This window comes from Torulaspora delbrueckii, chromosome 4, assembly GCF_000243375.1.
Source record: "Torulaspora delbrueckii CBS 1146 chromosome 4, complete genome".
NCBI classification, from domain to species: domain Eukaryota; kingdom Fungi; phylum Ascomycota; class Saccharomycetes; order Saccharomycetales; family Saccharomycetaceae; genus Torulaspora; species Torulaspora delbrueckii.
The window spans coordinates 664,759-679,825 of NC_016504.1; the positions used below are offsets into that span (position 1 = coordinate 664,759).

At 42.8% G+C, this 15,067-nt stretch overlaps 8 protein-coding genes across 8 annotated transcripts; 6 read left to right on the forward strand and 2 right to left on the reverse strand.

Annotated features, from left to right (window-relative positions):
- Positions 1-60: 60 nt before the first annotated feature.
- Positions 61-2,235, forward strand: LYS14 (Lys14p; the record flags this gene model as incomplete). Its single annotated transcript, XM_003681108.1, has 1 exon — positions 61-2,235. The coding sequence occupies one exon, from the start codon at positions 61-63 to the stop codon at positions 2,233-2,235; it is 2,175 nt and encodes a 724-aa protein (XP_003681156.1).
- A 293-nt stretch (positions 2,236-2,528) lies between these two features.
- On the reverse strand, positions 2,529-3,479 carry TDEL0D03620 (opsin family protein; the record flags this gene model as incomplete). The annotated part of the gene is made up of 1 exon (XM_003681109.1): positions 2,529-3,479. The coding sequence occupies one exon, from the start codon at positions 3,477-3,479 to the stop codon at positions 2,529-2,531; it is 951 nt and encodes a 316-aa protein (XP_003681157.1).
- A 1,346-nt stretch (positions 3,480-4,825) lies between these two features.
- On the forward strand, positions 4,826-5,887 carry TDEL0D03630 (regucalcin; the record flags this gene model as incomplete). Its single annotated transcript, XM_003681110.1, has 1 exon — positions 4,826-5,887. The coding sequence occupies one exon, from the start codon at positions 4,826-4,828 to the stop codon at positions 5,885-5,887; it is 1,062 nt and encodes a 353-aa protein (XP_003681158.1).
- A 221-nt stretch (positions 5,888-6,108) lies between these two features.
- TDEL0D03640 (flavodoxin-like fold family protein) lies at positions 6,109-6,708 on the forward strand (the record flags this gene model as incomplete). The annotated part of the gene is made up of 1 exon (XM_003681111.1): positions 6,109-6,708. One exon carries the CDS (start codon positions 6,109-6,111, stop codon positions 6,706-6,708), a length of 600 nt encoding a protein of 199 aa, XP_003681159.1.
- Positions 6,709-6,733: 25 nt separating this feature from the next.
- MIX14 (Mix14p) lies at positions 6,734-7,093 on the reverse strand (the record flags this gene model as incomplete). The annotated part of the gene is made up of 1 exon (XM_003681112.1): positions 6,734-7,093. One exon carries the CDS (start codon positions 7,091-7,093, stop codon positions 6,734-6,736), a length of 360 nt encoding a protein of 119 aa, XP_003681160.1.
- Positions 7,094-7,187: 94 nt separating this feature from the next.
- Positions 7,188-8,540, forward strand: RAD28 (Rad28p; the record flags this gene model as incomplete). Its single annotated transcript, XM_003681113.1, has 1 exon — positions 7,188-8,540. The coding sequence occupies one exon, from the start codon at positions 7,188-7,190 to the stop codon at positions 8,538-8,540; it is 1,353 nt and encodes a 450-aa protein (XP_003681161.1).
- Positions 8,541-8,966: 426 nt separating this feature from the next.
- On the forward strand, positions 8,967-11,783 carry REG1 (protein phosphatase regulator REG1; the record flags this gene model as incomplete). Its single annotated transcript, XM_003681114.1, has 1 exon — positions 8,967-11,783. The coding sequence occupies one exon, from the start codon at positions 8,967-8,969 to the stop codon at positions 11,781-11,783; it is 2,817 nt and encodes a 938-aa protein (XP_003681162.1).
- Positions 11,784-12,390: 607 nt separating this feature from the next.
- Positions 12,391-15,057, forward strand: VPS54 (Vps54p; the record flags this gene model as incomplete). The annotated part of the gene is made up of 1 exon (XM_003681115.1): positions 12,391-15,057. The coding sequence occupies one exon, from the start codon at positions 12,391-12,393 to the stop codon at positions 15,055-15,057; it is 2,667 nt and encodes an 888-aa protein (XP_003681163.1).
- Positions 15,058-15,067: the final 10 nt, after the last annotated feature.

Below are 15,067 nucleotides of genomic sequence, written 5' to 3' on the forward strand. Positions count from 1 at the left end.
CAGCCGGCTGTATTGACATTCAAAAAAGCCTGATTGTTCCTACGGGTTTATTTTCCAGAGATGTTTTCAAAGACCAGCTCGAAAGGTCAAGTAAACGGTGTGCAAAAAGGATTCGCGACAACTTCACCTGCATCAAGTCATACCTTGTCACCTATACCTTTGGACAGCGATACTGGTGCATCTTTTCTGGGCGTCGAGAGGCTTTTCGCTGGTAAGGTTGAGACAGCAGATTATCAGTCATTGTCATACGTAGATGCAACTCCGGCAGTGGGAAGTTATGGATCAATGACGTCGCCTACAACTTCAAACGAGAGGGTCGCCGATGAAGAGATTATGGACGGGTCGGCTGCTATGCCTCCGACCCCAGTTACCTCAACGGTGAAGGATTCTAATGGAAACGTGAAACGAAAATACTCTAGGAACGGCTGTACAGAGTGTAAGAGAAGAAGAATAAAATGTGATGAAACCAAGCCAACTTGCTGGCAATGCGCTCGGCTAAATCGTGAGTGTATTTACGTTCTAAATCTCAAGAATAAGAAGAGGAAGAATAAGGAAGCTCCTGCTTCTCGTCAAAAACAGAAACAGACGGAAAAAGTGGCTGCGATAAAACAGAGAATCAATACACCAACGGAAAAAGATCAACTCGATGATATGCATTTACTAGAGCTGCCGAATGTTATTCCTGTGGGTAATATGGACGGTTATGATGCCAACCTGCTGATACAAAATTTGAATGACATTGTCAGCATGAAATTAAATGACTCGCTCTTAGACAATCAAGACCTGAAAGATTTGGAATTACCAGTCATGGATCTTCCAGAGTTGATGCCACATACCGCAACTCCAACTAGCACAGTCCCGATCTCCTTTCTCATGAATAGTGCCATTACGTTCAATATTGAATTAAGTTCATTCAAGCTTGGTGGGGTTCATGATGACTATTTGAAAGTTTTCTTTGTAGACTGTTTGGGCACTATAGCACCATTTTTTCAGGATCAAGAGAACCCATTGCGCGATATAATACTTTCCTTTGCCCGTAATGAGTCGTACTTGCTGTCCGCAGCATTGGCCGTTGGTGCTTCTTTGGCTCATAGAAAATCTGACAGTTTTGACGATGAGAGAAATTACTGTGCATATTTATCGCACTGCCTGAGTTTATTGGGTGAACAGTTTCAAAACGAATCCAACGTGTTGAACAAGATAGAACCTATCACTTTTACAGTTATTATGCTGGCTTGGAACTGTATCAATACCATGAACTCTCAATGGAGATCCCATTTAAAGGGTGTCACTGACCTTTTCAAGAAAATTAACTCAGGCAACTCTTCTAAAGCAATGAATGTCGCTAAATGTTGGTTTAAAGTTATGGAAACATTTGCTAGTATCAGTACAGTCTTGGGTGGCTCAGTGACGGAGGATCAGGATCTTGACTTGATATTTGATCCTTATGATTACCAATACGTGGACTCTTTGAAGTTCTTAAACATCATGACGCCACTGAACAAATTTAATCTATTGAGAGGACACAAGGAAGATTTCGATCTCGTCATCAAGGAAGTGATAAAAGCTCTGACGCTAATCAGGAAATCGGAAAAATTCCATCTCAAGAAAGAGGGCGATGTATTCTCCAAATTGGACTATCTGCTTTGGTCTCCTGAGACAGATGCCGAGAAATCTACTAGTACGATCTGCTATTTCAAAACACAAAAGATTCTTGTAGAGATAGACCAACAGCTTGATTACCAGTTCATTGACAAATCGGGCATTATACCACGAGAGAGTCAATCGCATCCACACAATAGTAATATCGTTGATAACGCCATCGACCTGGTGACGCTACGAAGTGGCGAAAGTATCGCCATTAGTTGGTATGACATATCGCACCAGACCCAGGTACTCTCATTCCTGCTCATTGTACTTTTGAAATTTTTAAGCATACCTAAGGAGTCTATTACAGTCCAGCAAGTGGTCAAAAAGATCCTATCGTTCTTCAAGTTTCTGGATAGCGATTCGCCGCCTCGAAACTCGAGAATGTGCTACAGTAACTTTGCAGTGCTAATAGCCGGTCTCAACGCGATGGATGAAGAGACTAGAAAAATAGTCAGAAGTTACTACAAGCTCAATGGTGGAAAGTTCCAAAGGCTAACGGAACACAACCTAAATAGACTGGAAAAGGTCTGGTACGGGAAAGATAGTGAATATAAAATGGCAGACCAGGACGTCTTGACCTGGTAAAATGTTTCTGTTGACTTGCACTGTATTTAATGGTTTATTTTGAAATTTGTTTTGAATAATTAGTATTAATGATAAATTATGTGACATTATTGAAGAATTATATAGTAATAATGATTGATAACCTCTGATGAAAAGAGCGGTGACAAATAGGAGTAATATAAGGAAATTTGACAAAAACAAACGAATGACTGAAATGACATGAGGATTTATTGGTATCGTTCACTCATGAATATTGCAAAGCTGTATCGGCGCTTTGACTGAATCGTTTAACATGAATTGGCATTAAGAATCGTTTATTTCTTTGATTTCTTTGCCTTCTTAGCTGGCTTTGGAGTAGCCTTTGGGGTAGACACAGCAGTCTCACCAGAGTTCCTGGCGGAAGCAATGCTGTTCATAGTCTTCTCGTGAGGCATTGGGCTGAAAGCAGCTTGTGGACCATAGCCTAATCTTTCCAAACCGACAGAGCTAGCCAATGCAACAAATAGACATGGCACGACACCTAGCAGTAGGACATCCAAGATACCGTAAAAGACGGCTTCAGAGTTTGGTTGGATAACGTTACCACCCTCAGATAGACCGAAAGAGATTGGGTAGATACCCCATAGGAACATGACAACACCGTAGAAACAAGTGAAGATTTGGAAGACATCCTTACCCATGTTTTTAACCAAATTTCTAGTAGTGGTCATAACACTGATAGATGCCACAACACCAGCGGCAATAGCAAAGGAGTAGTAACCCCATTTGTAAGTGGTCTTAACAAGAGCAGCGATCAAAAGAGCGACAACCCAAGTTTCAGTCAAACCAACGTTGAAGGCAATTTGCCAGATTGGAGTACCACCTAGCAAGGAAGCCTGAATAACTGGCCATGGGAAAGCCAAAAACCAACCGATGTATCTGGAGTAAAAGACCTGTCTGTAACCTGGGTGTTCCTGTTGGGTGGTGGTGGTAACGTGGTTGTACTTAGCCTTGATTGGAGTCCAACCAAGGTTAGAAGCCAAAGTGAAATAATTGATAGCCATGAAGAATACAGGAGCAATAGCAGTGTAGTAAAACAATCTTTCATTTGGAGCTTTTCTGAACATTAAACCGATTAGAATCATTGCCATAACCAAAAAGACACAGAAGGCTGTCCATAACCAGTCTGAACCACGAGCGGTTAGATGGAAATCGACACCGTCTGGTTTGTTGATGGTAATGGCTTGATTACCACCTCTTTTCATGAGTTCAACAAAATCTGACATTATAATTATTATGGATATTAAGGATTAAATGGAAATTAACTTGGAATGGTATTATTCGATTAATTCAAATTACTAGTTGTTGAAGTATTGTGATGACTTGATGAGTTGTGAGAGTAAGAAGAATAGTAACACAGAAGAGCAAGTTCAAATTTAAATCAGGTATTGGCAATCAGTATTTATACCTTTCAACCTGGACCCAACTGAACAGGACGGCACTTGAGAGAGTTTTAGAAACTAAACATCTCACCCAAAATCCCGGTCTCCCAGTTTCCCAATTTCGGCATTTCCTGATCCTGCCATTACGTCGAGCACTTCTACGACACTGTAAGGCTAGAAGAAGGGATTTAACTCAACATCTTCATCCTCGGTAGAGGGACATTCAAGATGTGTGAGTATTGAAAAGGGCTATAGGTTTACCCAATACGGGCATATGAGCTCTCAACCCATTTGTTGACACTCAATGGCCCATGCCACTTCTGGCATTATTGGTTGACAACAACCTGAGTGTTTTTTGTTTATCTTTCTTTTTGACTACAACAATTACCCATGGTGACTACTTTCTCAAGCTATAGGTTTATCGAATTATTCCCTCACGGGCGCCGTTCCAAATCTTGAGGTGGCCCGAGATGAGATGAGTTTTGGAGCCGGTAGTTGCCATGCACAACAATGAGAATTTTATCGACCGCTTCTGTCTCGTAAAATTGCTCGGTCCAGTCTCAAAGTATCGTATATCTCTGCCTAAAGCACAATACAAGCCGGACCTGGATGCTGTACATAAATTCCCAATTACCCAATAGGGCAATGCCAAGGCAAGATGGTAAATGGATAACTCAAGGCTCTATTTTCATTACAAATGACAGTGAATTAGTTTCTACCTAGTGAGCCTATTTTTTTTTTTAGGGCAATAGTGAAAAAATCTTCGAATTACGCAAACCTAAAGATGAAAGAAATGAGCAGAAGGGATCTAGTTGATGCTAGAATTGACTTTAATATCACTAAAGAGGTAACATCATAACAGAGTATCTCTTGGAGTCTACAAACTAGTGTAAACTGAATATCTCTATGTTCACTTGCGTCTTTTTTCGCCGGTAAAGGCACTTCTTTAGCTGCAATTCATGATAAAAATATGGGGAACCTGCCCAACAGAGGTCAATGTCTTGATCAAGTACTCTTGAAGCCAATACAACGACTATATATGACGGAGTGATCATGTGTAAGATTTCAGGGTAAATAAAGGGACCTGACCCGCAACTAAGGGATTATAGGATTATAGATTGCTAGGACAAAGTGGATTGCATTATTAGTCTTTACATGACATTATAATCACACCAAACTTACTGTTCAATATGCCTGCCGCCGAAGTTGTAGATTTTACTAAGCTCAAACCATACTACCATGCTCCGGGTGCCAGGTTATCTGAGGGCATCACGTATATGAATGAGACTAAGACGCTGGTGTGGGTAGACATTTACAAGGGCGAAGTTCATAAGGTAGAACATATTCAGAAACCAGAGACTTCGCACGACTATATCAATATTGGCTTGGACAACTACAAATCGAACGCACATATTAAATACCCACATCCTGAAGCTGCGAAAGAGACCATCGGTGTAGTGTTCCCACTGGTTGAGAAAGAACAGACAGACCACATCGAGAGAGTGCTGTTTGCTTCCAAATACGGAATTGCCAGGGCCAGCTTTGTCACTAAGGAATGGGAATACATTGTGCTGTACACCGATTGCCCCAATATTGCGCAAGATAGAGCACTTCGTCTAAGGTCCAACGACGGTAACGTCTCTCCTTGCGGTCATTATCTCTATGTTGGACTCATGAATGATTTTGACTATCCTTTAAAGGATGAAGGCTGTATCGTGCGTGTTCATTTGCGTAACAAAACGGTCGAGATGATCTGGGACAGAATTAAGATCCCAAATGCTATCCATTGGAATGAGAAGGGTGACACCAGTTACATCACAGAATCCCTAAAGTACACCATTTGGGCCTTCAACGAGAAGACCGGTGAGAAGAAACCTTTAATTGATATTAAGAGCTCGAACAATGAATCATTCGAATCCCCTGAACCTGACGGAAGTGCTATGGACCATTTGAACAACCGTCTTTATGTTTGCATCTTCTCTACCGGGAAGATTCAAGAATACTCTCTCCATGATGGTAAACTACTAAAGGAATACTTGCTCCCACCACAAACGCCTAATATTACCTGTTGCACAATAGCCGGCAACGATCTCTATGTTACAACGGGTAATCAACATGTCGATAAGGGTCCAGAGGCCTCTAGCGACAAACGTGGTGGGTCTCTTTACAAGTTACCTAATGTTGTGCCATTCGCTACGGAGTCGACATTAATTGAATTTGTCTCTTCTAAGAGACTGCCCATTTTTGACTAAAAATTTATGACCAATTGCAAAGTATCATTCTAATAACTATTATCTGATTAGCTAATTATGTTGTCAGTTCACCTTTTAGTTGATTATTAGTTTATTACCTAATAATTTGTAGTTTTTCAAATAAGCGAGATTGAACCCCCTTTGTCAACAATGAAGCCTATATAAGAGAAAACATCTTTTGAGCAGTTGTAGGTATCTAAAGGATCAGAAACATCGCTAAAATGGCTCCAAAAGTTGCAATTATCATCTATACCTTGTACGGACATACCGCTATATTGGCTGAAGCTGAAAAGAGGGGTGTCGAAGCCGCTGGTGGTACTGCTGAAATCTTCCAAGTGCCAGAGACTTTGTCTGCAGATGTCGTTAAGGCTCTCGGTGGTCCTGCCAAGCCAGACTACCCATTGGCCACTAAGGATACTTTGACTGAGTACGATTTCTTCTTGTTCGGTATTCCAACCAGATTTGGTAACATGCCAGCACAATGGAAGGCTTTCTGGGATGCTACTGGGGGCTTGTGGGTTAAAGGTGCCCTTCACGGAAAAGTAGCAGGTATCTTCGTCTCTACTGGTACCGGTGGTGGTAATGAAGCTACTGCTATGAACTCTCTGTCTACTTTGGCTCATCACGGTATCATCTTCGTGCCATTGGGTTACAAAAACGCCTTTGCTGAGCTGTCAAACATTACTGAACCTCACGGTGGCTCCCCTTGGGGTGCTGGTACCCTAGCTGCCGCCGATGGATCTCGTTCTCCATCTGAGTTGGAGTTGAAGGTCCACGAGATTCAAGGTAGAACTTTTGCTGAAACAGTCGCCAAGTTCTAGATACTTTATACAGGAATTACTATTACTATTTTTTTTCATAAACGAACATCTCATTGATTGGTCTAGTACCATCCTTTTGCATTTGAGCTTCTGCACAACTGCGCAGCTCTGCAAGAATCCCCAAACAATTTTCATTGATAGTTCTCGAGGCCATATTTTCCTTGATGCATAATTCGTACTTCTTCATAATGTCAGCACACTGGCTCATCACACGTTGGACTGTTGGAACGTTGGCATTGATGCATTTCGATAGATCATTACGTCTGTAAACGCATTGTGAAGGATCATCGTGGTTTTTGGAGACACATTTGTGGTATTCCATGAATTGTTTGGGACAATGAGCTGCCACATCCTCCATTATCAGCTGGTCCAGAAAATTAGACATTGTTGCTTGATTCTTACTGTGATGAGGAAGTTACAAGTCGCTTCGTCAGTTAAAAGTTCACTTATTATCAACGCAGGAAGAAAAGGGCCGGGGTATGAATAATGCTATCTTACGGTACAAGCTAGGTGAGATCGATGGTGACCATTTGACGCGGTTGGGTAGACAGCTTGAGTTCGCTAGAATCCTGGAGTGTGATTCCCCCCGCTGTTATAGGCACTCGAGAAACAAGAAGGTCGCTACTGGTGTTACGTGTCTTGATTTGGATAACACAACGGGTGGATTCATATTGAGTAGCGGCGATGATGGTTCATTGTCGTTATGGTCATTGGACGATCGCTTGGACCGTTCCACCAATGTTTTGTACAATAAACGGATCAATTACGTGGCTAGAAGTCAGGCTGATGATGACGTGAACTCACAACCATTTAAGAAACGGATATCCGACTCATCTGAAGGCCCAAGGATTGTTCACAGTTTTGAAACTAAGCAAAACAAGTTCCGGATGTATCGTCAATCATCGAGCCAGGCTGCATCGAAGATTGGCCCCACAGAGGATTCCAATGTGGGGCAAGGCCATCGGTTTGCCATAACGTGTATGAAGTGGTACTCTATAGATAATGGTATGTTCTTTACGGGCTCGAATGATTGTAAATTGAAATTTTGGGACACCAATGCCTTTGAATGTGTTCAAGAAATTGATATCGGGTACCGATTAAACCAAATAGACATTGATACGGACGGCAAGTACGTTGTAGCCGCAAGTGAAGACTACTATCCTCGCCTAATCGATCTGCGAACGGTTGTGAGCTCTGGAATTACCAACTTATCACACGGCAAGATGGACAGCGAGATACTGTGTTGCAAAACAAACCCAACAAAGCCACATATAATTGCCACAGGCGATGCCCAAGGCAACGTAAAGCTATGGGACCTACGTTACGCCAACAGGCAACTGCTTTCCCTCGAACAGCAACCTTCAGGCAAAGCTCATCTCCGAGGTTGCAACGACATATGCTGGGACTCAGCAGGCTCACAGCTGGCCAGCACGGCCACGGACGGTAAATGCTGCATATGGTCGCCCTTTAGCCCTAGGATCCCACCTCCAACGCAGATCGGGCCATCCGATCCCATGCGGAACCGCTACAGGAAGCGCACATCCCAAAGACTACTTTGGATTGATACATTCCTCGCGCACAACACAGACTACGGTGACTTGCAAATCTTTGAGACTCATCGGGGCAAACTATGGAACAAGATAGATCTCCCAACAACCTTTGTCAGTATCAAAAACGCTACACACAAGAAATTGACCTCTTTCTTCACAGGAATCGCGCTCCAACGCAGCACTACGAATTCCACCGGTATAAGACTCTTCCTGGGCACCAATGCACCCTCCATGGACGCAGGTAACGGTTCCATTTACGAGTATGTGGCCAACTATCTCTAGTAGTATAGATCTATAAGCCCAGGGTTTACCCTGATAATCAGGGTAACGATTAAGTTTCTAGAAGTCCCACCACAGCTAACTTTGATTGAAAAAGCTCCTAAAATCAGGGAACTTGGGGGCTACTTTAAGTGTAAAAGTAGGTCAAGGGTCGATTGCGTTGGCTATAGCGTGGTTTTATTAGGTGCGGAACCGTGTGTTTTGTCTGGATAGGCAAATTTTGGTGGCCTTCTTGCGTTTTTCATTGTTGTGAACCAACTTGCTGGACTAAAGACTTGGGGAAACAAAGGTTTAGGAGTGTTTTCAAGACGCTTATTGACTAGTGTTAGGCTAACTTCTCTGGTTAAGGCATATTGCAAAAGATTTCGTGGCGATCGGGAGCCAAGGGAAGAGATAGAATTAGAACTGGTTATTCCGGAGAACTATAGCATGGGCAGCAACTTGGCAGCCTATTTTGCAGATCACAACGAATCGAATGGTAGTGGTATGAGGCCGGGTTTGGTGAGATCGACTAGTTCGAATGTACCGGGGAATGATGATGATGATATGGGGCCCTCCGTTTCCATGGCTGTACAAGCGGATGATGAAGATGGATTTCAACGTTCTACATTTAATTTGAAGAGGACAAGATCTATGGGATATTTTGACGATTATATCGATCCGACGAAGAAAATGCCGGGGAAATCGGTTGCGCAGGGCTCGGATGATGAATACGATGATGATGACTACAACACAGATAGCGATAGCGAGAGTGATAGTTATAGTGATGATGAGGATAACGATGGGTACGAAGAGGAAGAAGCCGCACAAACAAGGGGGATTTCGCCCTCGGTATCACCCCCGCCGGCGGACGCAGATAATTATCTTATGCCACAGGATGACAATGACCTGGTGAGGGAACCTGAGAGACATGTTGACTACCTGTCGCATGAGTGGAACGAATGGGACATTTCGCAGTCCTGGAAATATATTATCTTGAAGAAAAAGAAGAGGGCGGAAGATTTGGTCAATGCTGCTCGTCTGGAGAACGCCTCTTGGAGAACTTGGGCAAAGGCAAGAAATCATCTAAAGACTGTCTCACCAGAGATTGTCAACTGGTCCAAGGATTCCGATGTCACTTGGTTATATGGTCCTATCGTGCGTGATCGAGATGATGATGACGTCAGTGATGTCGAGAGGGGTTACGGTTCAGATGATGAGAATTCAAAACGTGTGGCAGCTACCAAAAAAATAGTTATGACAAAGACTCCAGCTTCACCAACTCCCAAACCGATTTTAAAGAAAAGAACGGTGTCCGAGATTTTAGCTGAAAACTCCGAATGGAAACTGAACGAAGCAAGAAAACACATAAGCGAAATGAAGCATGCCTCCGTCGTAATGGACCCATATGGTGGTGAATCACATGATGTATATGACGATTACGATGCCTTGGCTGCTAAAGTCAATGCACAGTACTACCGTCACGGCAATCAATACAGTGACAAAGGGATGGCAGATTCACAAATAATAGACCCCAACACAATGCAAAAGGTACCGCAATCTGTACCAGAAATTTCTCATTTAGACGATGGGGCTCAGGAGTACCCTGAGTCGGCACAACACATTGAAAAGACTAATTCGATGTCTAGTGCCCAAATTAGTTCTGCCTTGGCAAATTTGAAATCCAACTTAAAGTCAGCAAGTTCAAATAAAACAAGACATATACATTTCAACGATAGGGTGGAGCAATGTATGGCGTTGGCGAGAAATGCATCTGACAGTGAATTTTCTGATGAGGAAGATGAGTATAATACTCTTCGCCAGGGAGATCTTCGATCGAAATCAAATGATGGATCAGACTCTAGTGACAATAATCCATCGTCCTCTTCAAGTGATGAAAGTGATGAAGATGATGACAATGCAGGTTTATTTATAAATCCAACCACTTCAAGAAAGGCTGACACTTACCATCTTACCGATAGTTCGTCTCAAACTTCGTCGGTACATTCAAGAACGCCGATCAATCCAATCATCAAGTTACTACCTGCCACAACTTTAAACTATGGATCTGACGATGAAGCATCAGACAACGAGGAATATAACGGCTATGGTAACGCAGTGTCACACAACGTCAATACTTACCGTGGCTACGACTACATGTACGACTACAACTCGGTTTACACAGGTGATACTTCCAGTTTTTTGCCTGGAGAAGGTTGTGATGTGGTCGATGTGCCGGATGGTCTAGATCTACGCGCTGCTATGGCTGCAGATAACGCATCAACTTACGAAATGGGACATGCAGTTGCGTCTAGCCATGGAGATTCGAAGGAAACTGGCGATCCTTCGAGCCCCAGCAATTTCATGTATGATTTGCCTAGGGATAGTGATTTTGATAGTGATGAACAATTCATCGAAAATTCAAACTATAGAAGCAGTGACGATGATGATGACGCTTTATCGATGAAAAGAACTGTATCACTCGGTAAGGGCGGCCAATCAAATTCACTACGGGATCTTAGAAAGCCTCCCTCAAGTACTTCTGTCGGACCTGCAAAGACACGCAGCTTTATTACAGGCAAATCAGCGGATAACAAGAATAAGGACTCAACTATAACAAAGACACCAGCTCGTGGGGCAAATCCCGCCGGTAGGCCACGTTGCTTGAAACGGAACTCATCTTCATCCAGCTTCATCTTCAATTCTGATAGCGATGAGGATGATGAAGGTTCCGATGGTGATGAGCATGATGGATTCATGCACAACGAACAGGACGGTTTGGACTTTGATGATACAAGAGTGGATGAAAATGTTTCTACTGGCAAGGAGGATAAACTTCCGTCATTCAAACCGGTCAAACCTGTGCCACCACAAAGCACCGTGATATCTCCGGATCCTCGTACTTTTTCATCACCAGGAGCCTCACAGGCAGGTGACAAATCTAAGAGCATACGGCTGAAGAACACTTCTTCGTCTGCCGAAGTGGGGGCTAGTGACGTAGCTATATCTGGCAGCTTCTCCCCTAGATCTGATTCGGTCAAATCGGTGGTCTCAAACCAGGGTATAGTGGACAAGGAAACTACAAGCGACTTACGCGAGATGAACGAACATTTGAAGGCCTACCATCTTGATGACAATAAGCAAGAACAGAGTGAGGAAAATAATGAAAGTATACACAAAATGATGCAGAATGCTCGCGGTATCGCTCATAAATACCTTCATTCATGGAAAAATCAAGACCCCAAGGAGGATCATTCGAAAGACTAAAAGGTTTGACATGCGTTTATCCCCGTGTTACACAAAGCGTTGTTCAGGTATAGATTGTCACTGCTAGTAGAAGCGGCTCCCAGCTTTCCTGTAATTACAAACAAATCACAACTTTTCCGCTGGTTGGAATATGCTTCTCTGATGCTGTCGTACTATTCCTTCCCCAGCTCATGGAGCTGACCACGCAAGTACTAGCTCAAGATACTGATAACACGTAAGTCATCATGTTTTTGTGCATGCATTAAATAAAACAAGTAGATTAGTAATGAATTAACGTTGTGATCATGATTTTGCTGGATTGAGCTTCTTATATTGTTATAGTATCATGATAGTAATCCTATAATATATAAAGACGCTAAAGCAGTAATCAAGCTACAACTCAGGAGAATGTGAGTTTTTGGGAACTTATATTGGTGGAATATTAAGATCTATTCAGTATTTTAGTTCCTTCAAGTATTGTCTTTTTAAGAAACGTAAACCTTCGCGTTCGGCTTTTGAGGGTGGAGGCCTTGAATAAAGATCAAGTAGCTAGCCAAGAAGTATCTAGGAAGCCCCGTTAATTGACAATTGGTAGGCAAGTTCGACAGCAACTGTGCGAGTTTGCAGAATGTCAAATCATGACGATGGTGGTGAGGATAGTAAGAAGTCAATTGGTGAAAAGGACCTGGATGTGCCTTTGGAAGCATCGCCCAGAATAATCGTACCGGAATCGCCAGCGAAAGGTACTAGAAGTCCGTCTGAGGATGGAACTACTTCATTGAATGATGACTTGGCTAGTGTGTCGGGAATCAACACGAGACCTGTGGCATCATCGCGCATGAGCCTAGATTCATACTCTGTTCGGCGAAGTTTTGACTCGTCAGTGATGGGTAGACATAGTAGGTCCTTTGGGTTCGACAATGAGAGTCATAGTGGTTCAATGGAGTTTTCGCCGTTAGGGAATAACTCTATTTATGAGATTGTGATGAATACTAGAAGGAAAGATTGGTTGGCGTATCCGACAGTCATCGATATACCACCCGTTGCTCTGAGTAAGAACGTTATTGAGGATTCATACAAAAAAGCAGCAAGGCAATATGTGAAGGAAATTAGGCATGAAAGTTCTGTATTCGAAAGCACGAACAATTTGAGAAGTATGACACGAATGGAACAACTGAGGCAATTGGAGAAATATGATAATCCTACACAAGATTTTGCTAATGAAGATGAGAAGGAATTCGTCAACAGAGAAAATTTAAAAGAGCTGGAAGATGTGCCATCCTTTTATTTTGAGAAGGATTTTCAGCTGGATAATCCACGAACTTTCCACCGTGTCTTGAAAGATATCGATCTACAATTGAATAAATTAAATGAAGAGGACCAAGTTCAGAGAGACGAAGCTCAGATGGAATTAAAGGAGCGTCTGAATTATTACTTAGACGCGGTAGAGGGCTTACTTGTGGCTGAAATATCCAAGTCATCACACAAATTCTTTCACGCATTAGCAGACGTTGATCTTATACAACAAAAAGCTGAAGGGACAGTGATGGAGCTTGATCGTCTTGCTGAAGCCACAGAATTTATAGACAAGGAAAAGATTCAAAAGAGGATTGGTGACCTAGAAAAGATCTTTAAGAGAAAAAATGTACAGAAAATAGAACAGGCATTATTACAGGTAAAGTTGGTGACCTCTCGCACACAAGAATGCCAACAGCTGTACGGAAATGGGGGTTTTGAGAAATGCTTAGATTTAATTGGCTCCATTGACTTTTTAATAAAGGGAGATGATTCACAGGATACCGTGGTTCAGGGTTGGGTCAGTGATTGGCCTTATAAATTAGTTAATTTGAAATCGGTACCAGCCCTGGCAGGGACAAGAGAACTCTTGACCAATTTGAAGATTGAAATTGGTGGTAAGTTCTCACTACAATTATGCGATCTGCTGTTGAGGGATGTTAGGGAGTACTGCGAGCCGATCAGCGCCATTGAGACCCTGTCTCGATTCCAAAACATCACTCGCGAGAAACCTTTCCTAGAGACAAACCCGCTGTTCACTTCTTCAATCACAGAACTTATCCACCAACTTCGTCGGTGTGAAGAATTGGCAAGCTCTTTTAGCTTGTACCAGGACAAATGTGTTGCAGAGATCAAAAATATAATCAAAATGTTTCTTCCTCAGGAACAACAAGCGAATGATGAACCACCTCGTTCGCAGCAGTCTATCAGTAGCGGTTCGAAACTGAGTCGCCTGATCAAAGAGCAAACACCAGTGGAGTTCCAAGATATGCTCGTTAGTATCTTTACGCGCTCTAGTGAGGCGTTGAGAAGGTTTTGCATGCACCAAAAGCTCTTGCTAGACCTTGCACTAAGTGAGATAACTTATTCTACTACTACTGCGGAGTTTAACGAAAACCACCAGGCCATGATAACGCAACTTGATATTCGTTTTGGCATCAACGAGGCGATACGAATTTTGCAACTACGTATGGGTAAGATTATTGCAGTGAGAAGAGAAACGACTGCAACGCTACGATACGATCATTTCCTCAAACTGTACTCTATTTGTGTTCTCTTCATCCAAGAATGTGAAGCCATGAGCGGAGAATTTCTCACCAAGTATCTCAGTGATGTTCTGGCTGCACAGATAAAGAATTACATTTCAGCGCAAGGATCCAAAAACCTGCGCACTATTCAATCCAAGATAGACGCTGAAAAATGGACACCCTCCATAGTGAACCGCAACGTGCAGAAAGACGTTAACGACATAGTTGCCAGCATGGACCTTGACCCGCTCGACTGGGTCCAACTCTCAGATCTAGTGCAACCAAGCTCTGCTCCGGAAGAAGACCAACTCGCTACGCCAAACCAAGCGGGTCACAGAAAATCAGTAGTAGTCGGGGACAAGACCTTTGTCGCCAGTGACGCCCTACTAAGCTGCATTTACCTTGTGAAAGTGATTCTGATTCTTTCTACGAATCTACCCGCTGCCTACTTATCAAGTTTTGAAAAGATGTGTTACGATTTACTCAAACATTTCAACGTCTGCGCCATTAATTCTGTAACCCAACCTGACAAGACTCTTTCGAAGACCGGTAAAAACTTATCAATTATGGGTGAATCCCTTGATTGTCTTGCTGAACTCCTACAAATTGTCCAGCAGTTCTTCCAAAGAATGCAAAGCTTCTCACGGGATTTCACACCTGCAGATCAGCCGAATTATGCTCAACTTCTACAGCAGTACCGGGGGTCCACCGACAAGATATACCAATCGAATGTGCCGCCTCCGCCGGTCTAAATACTCGATT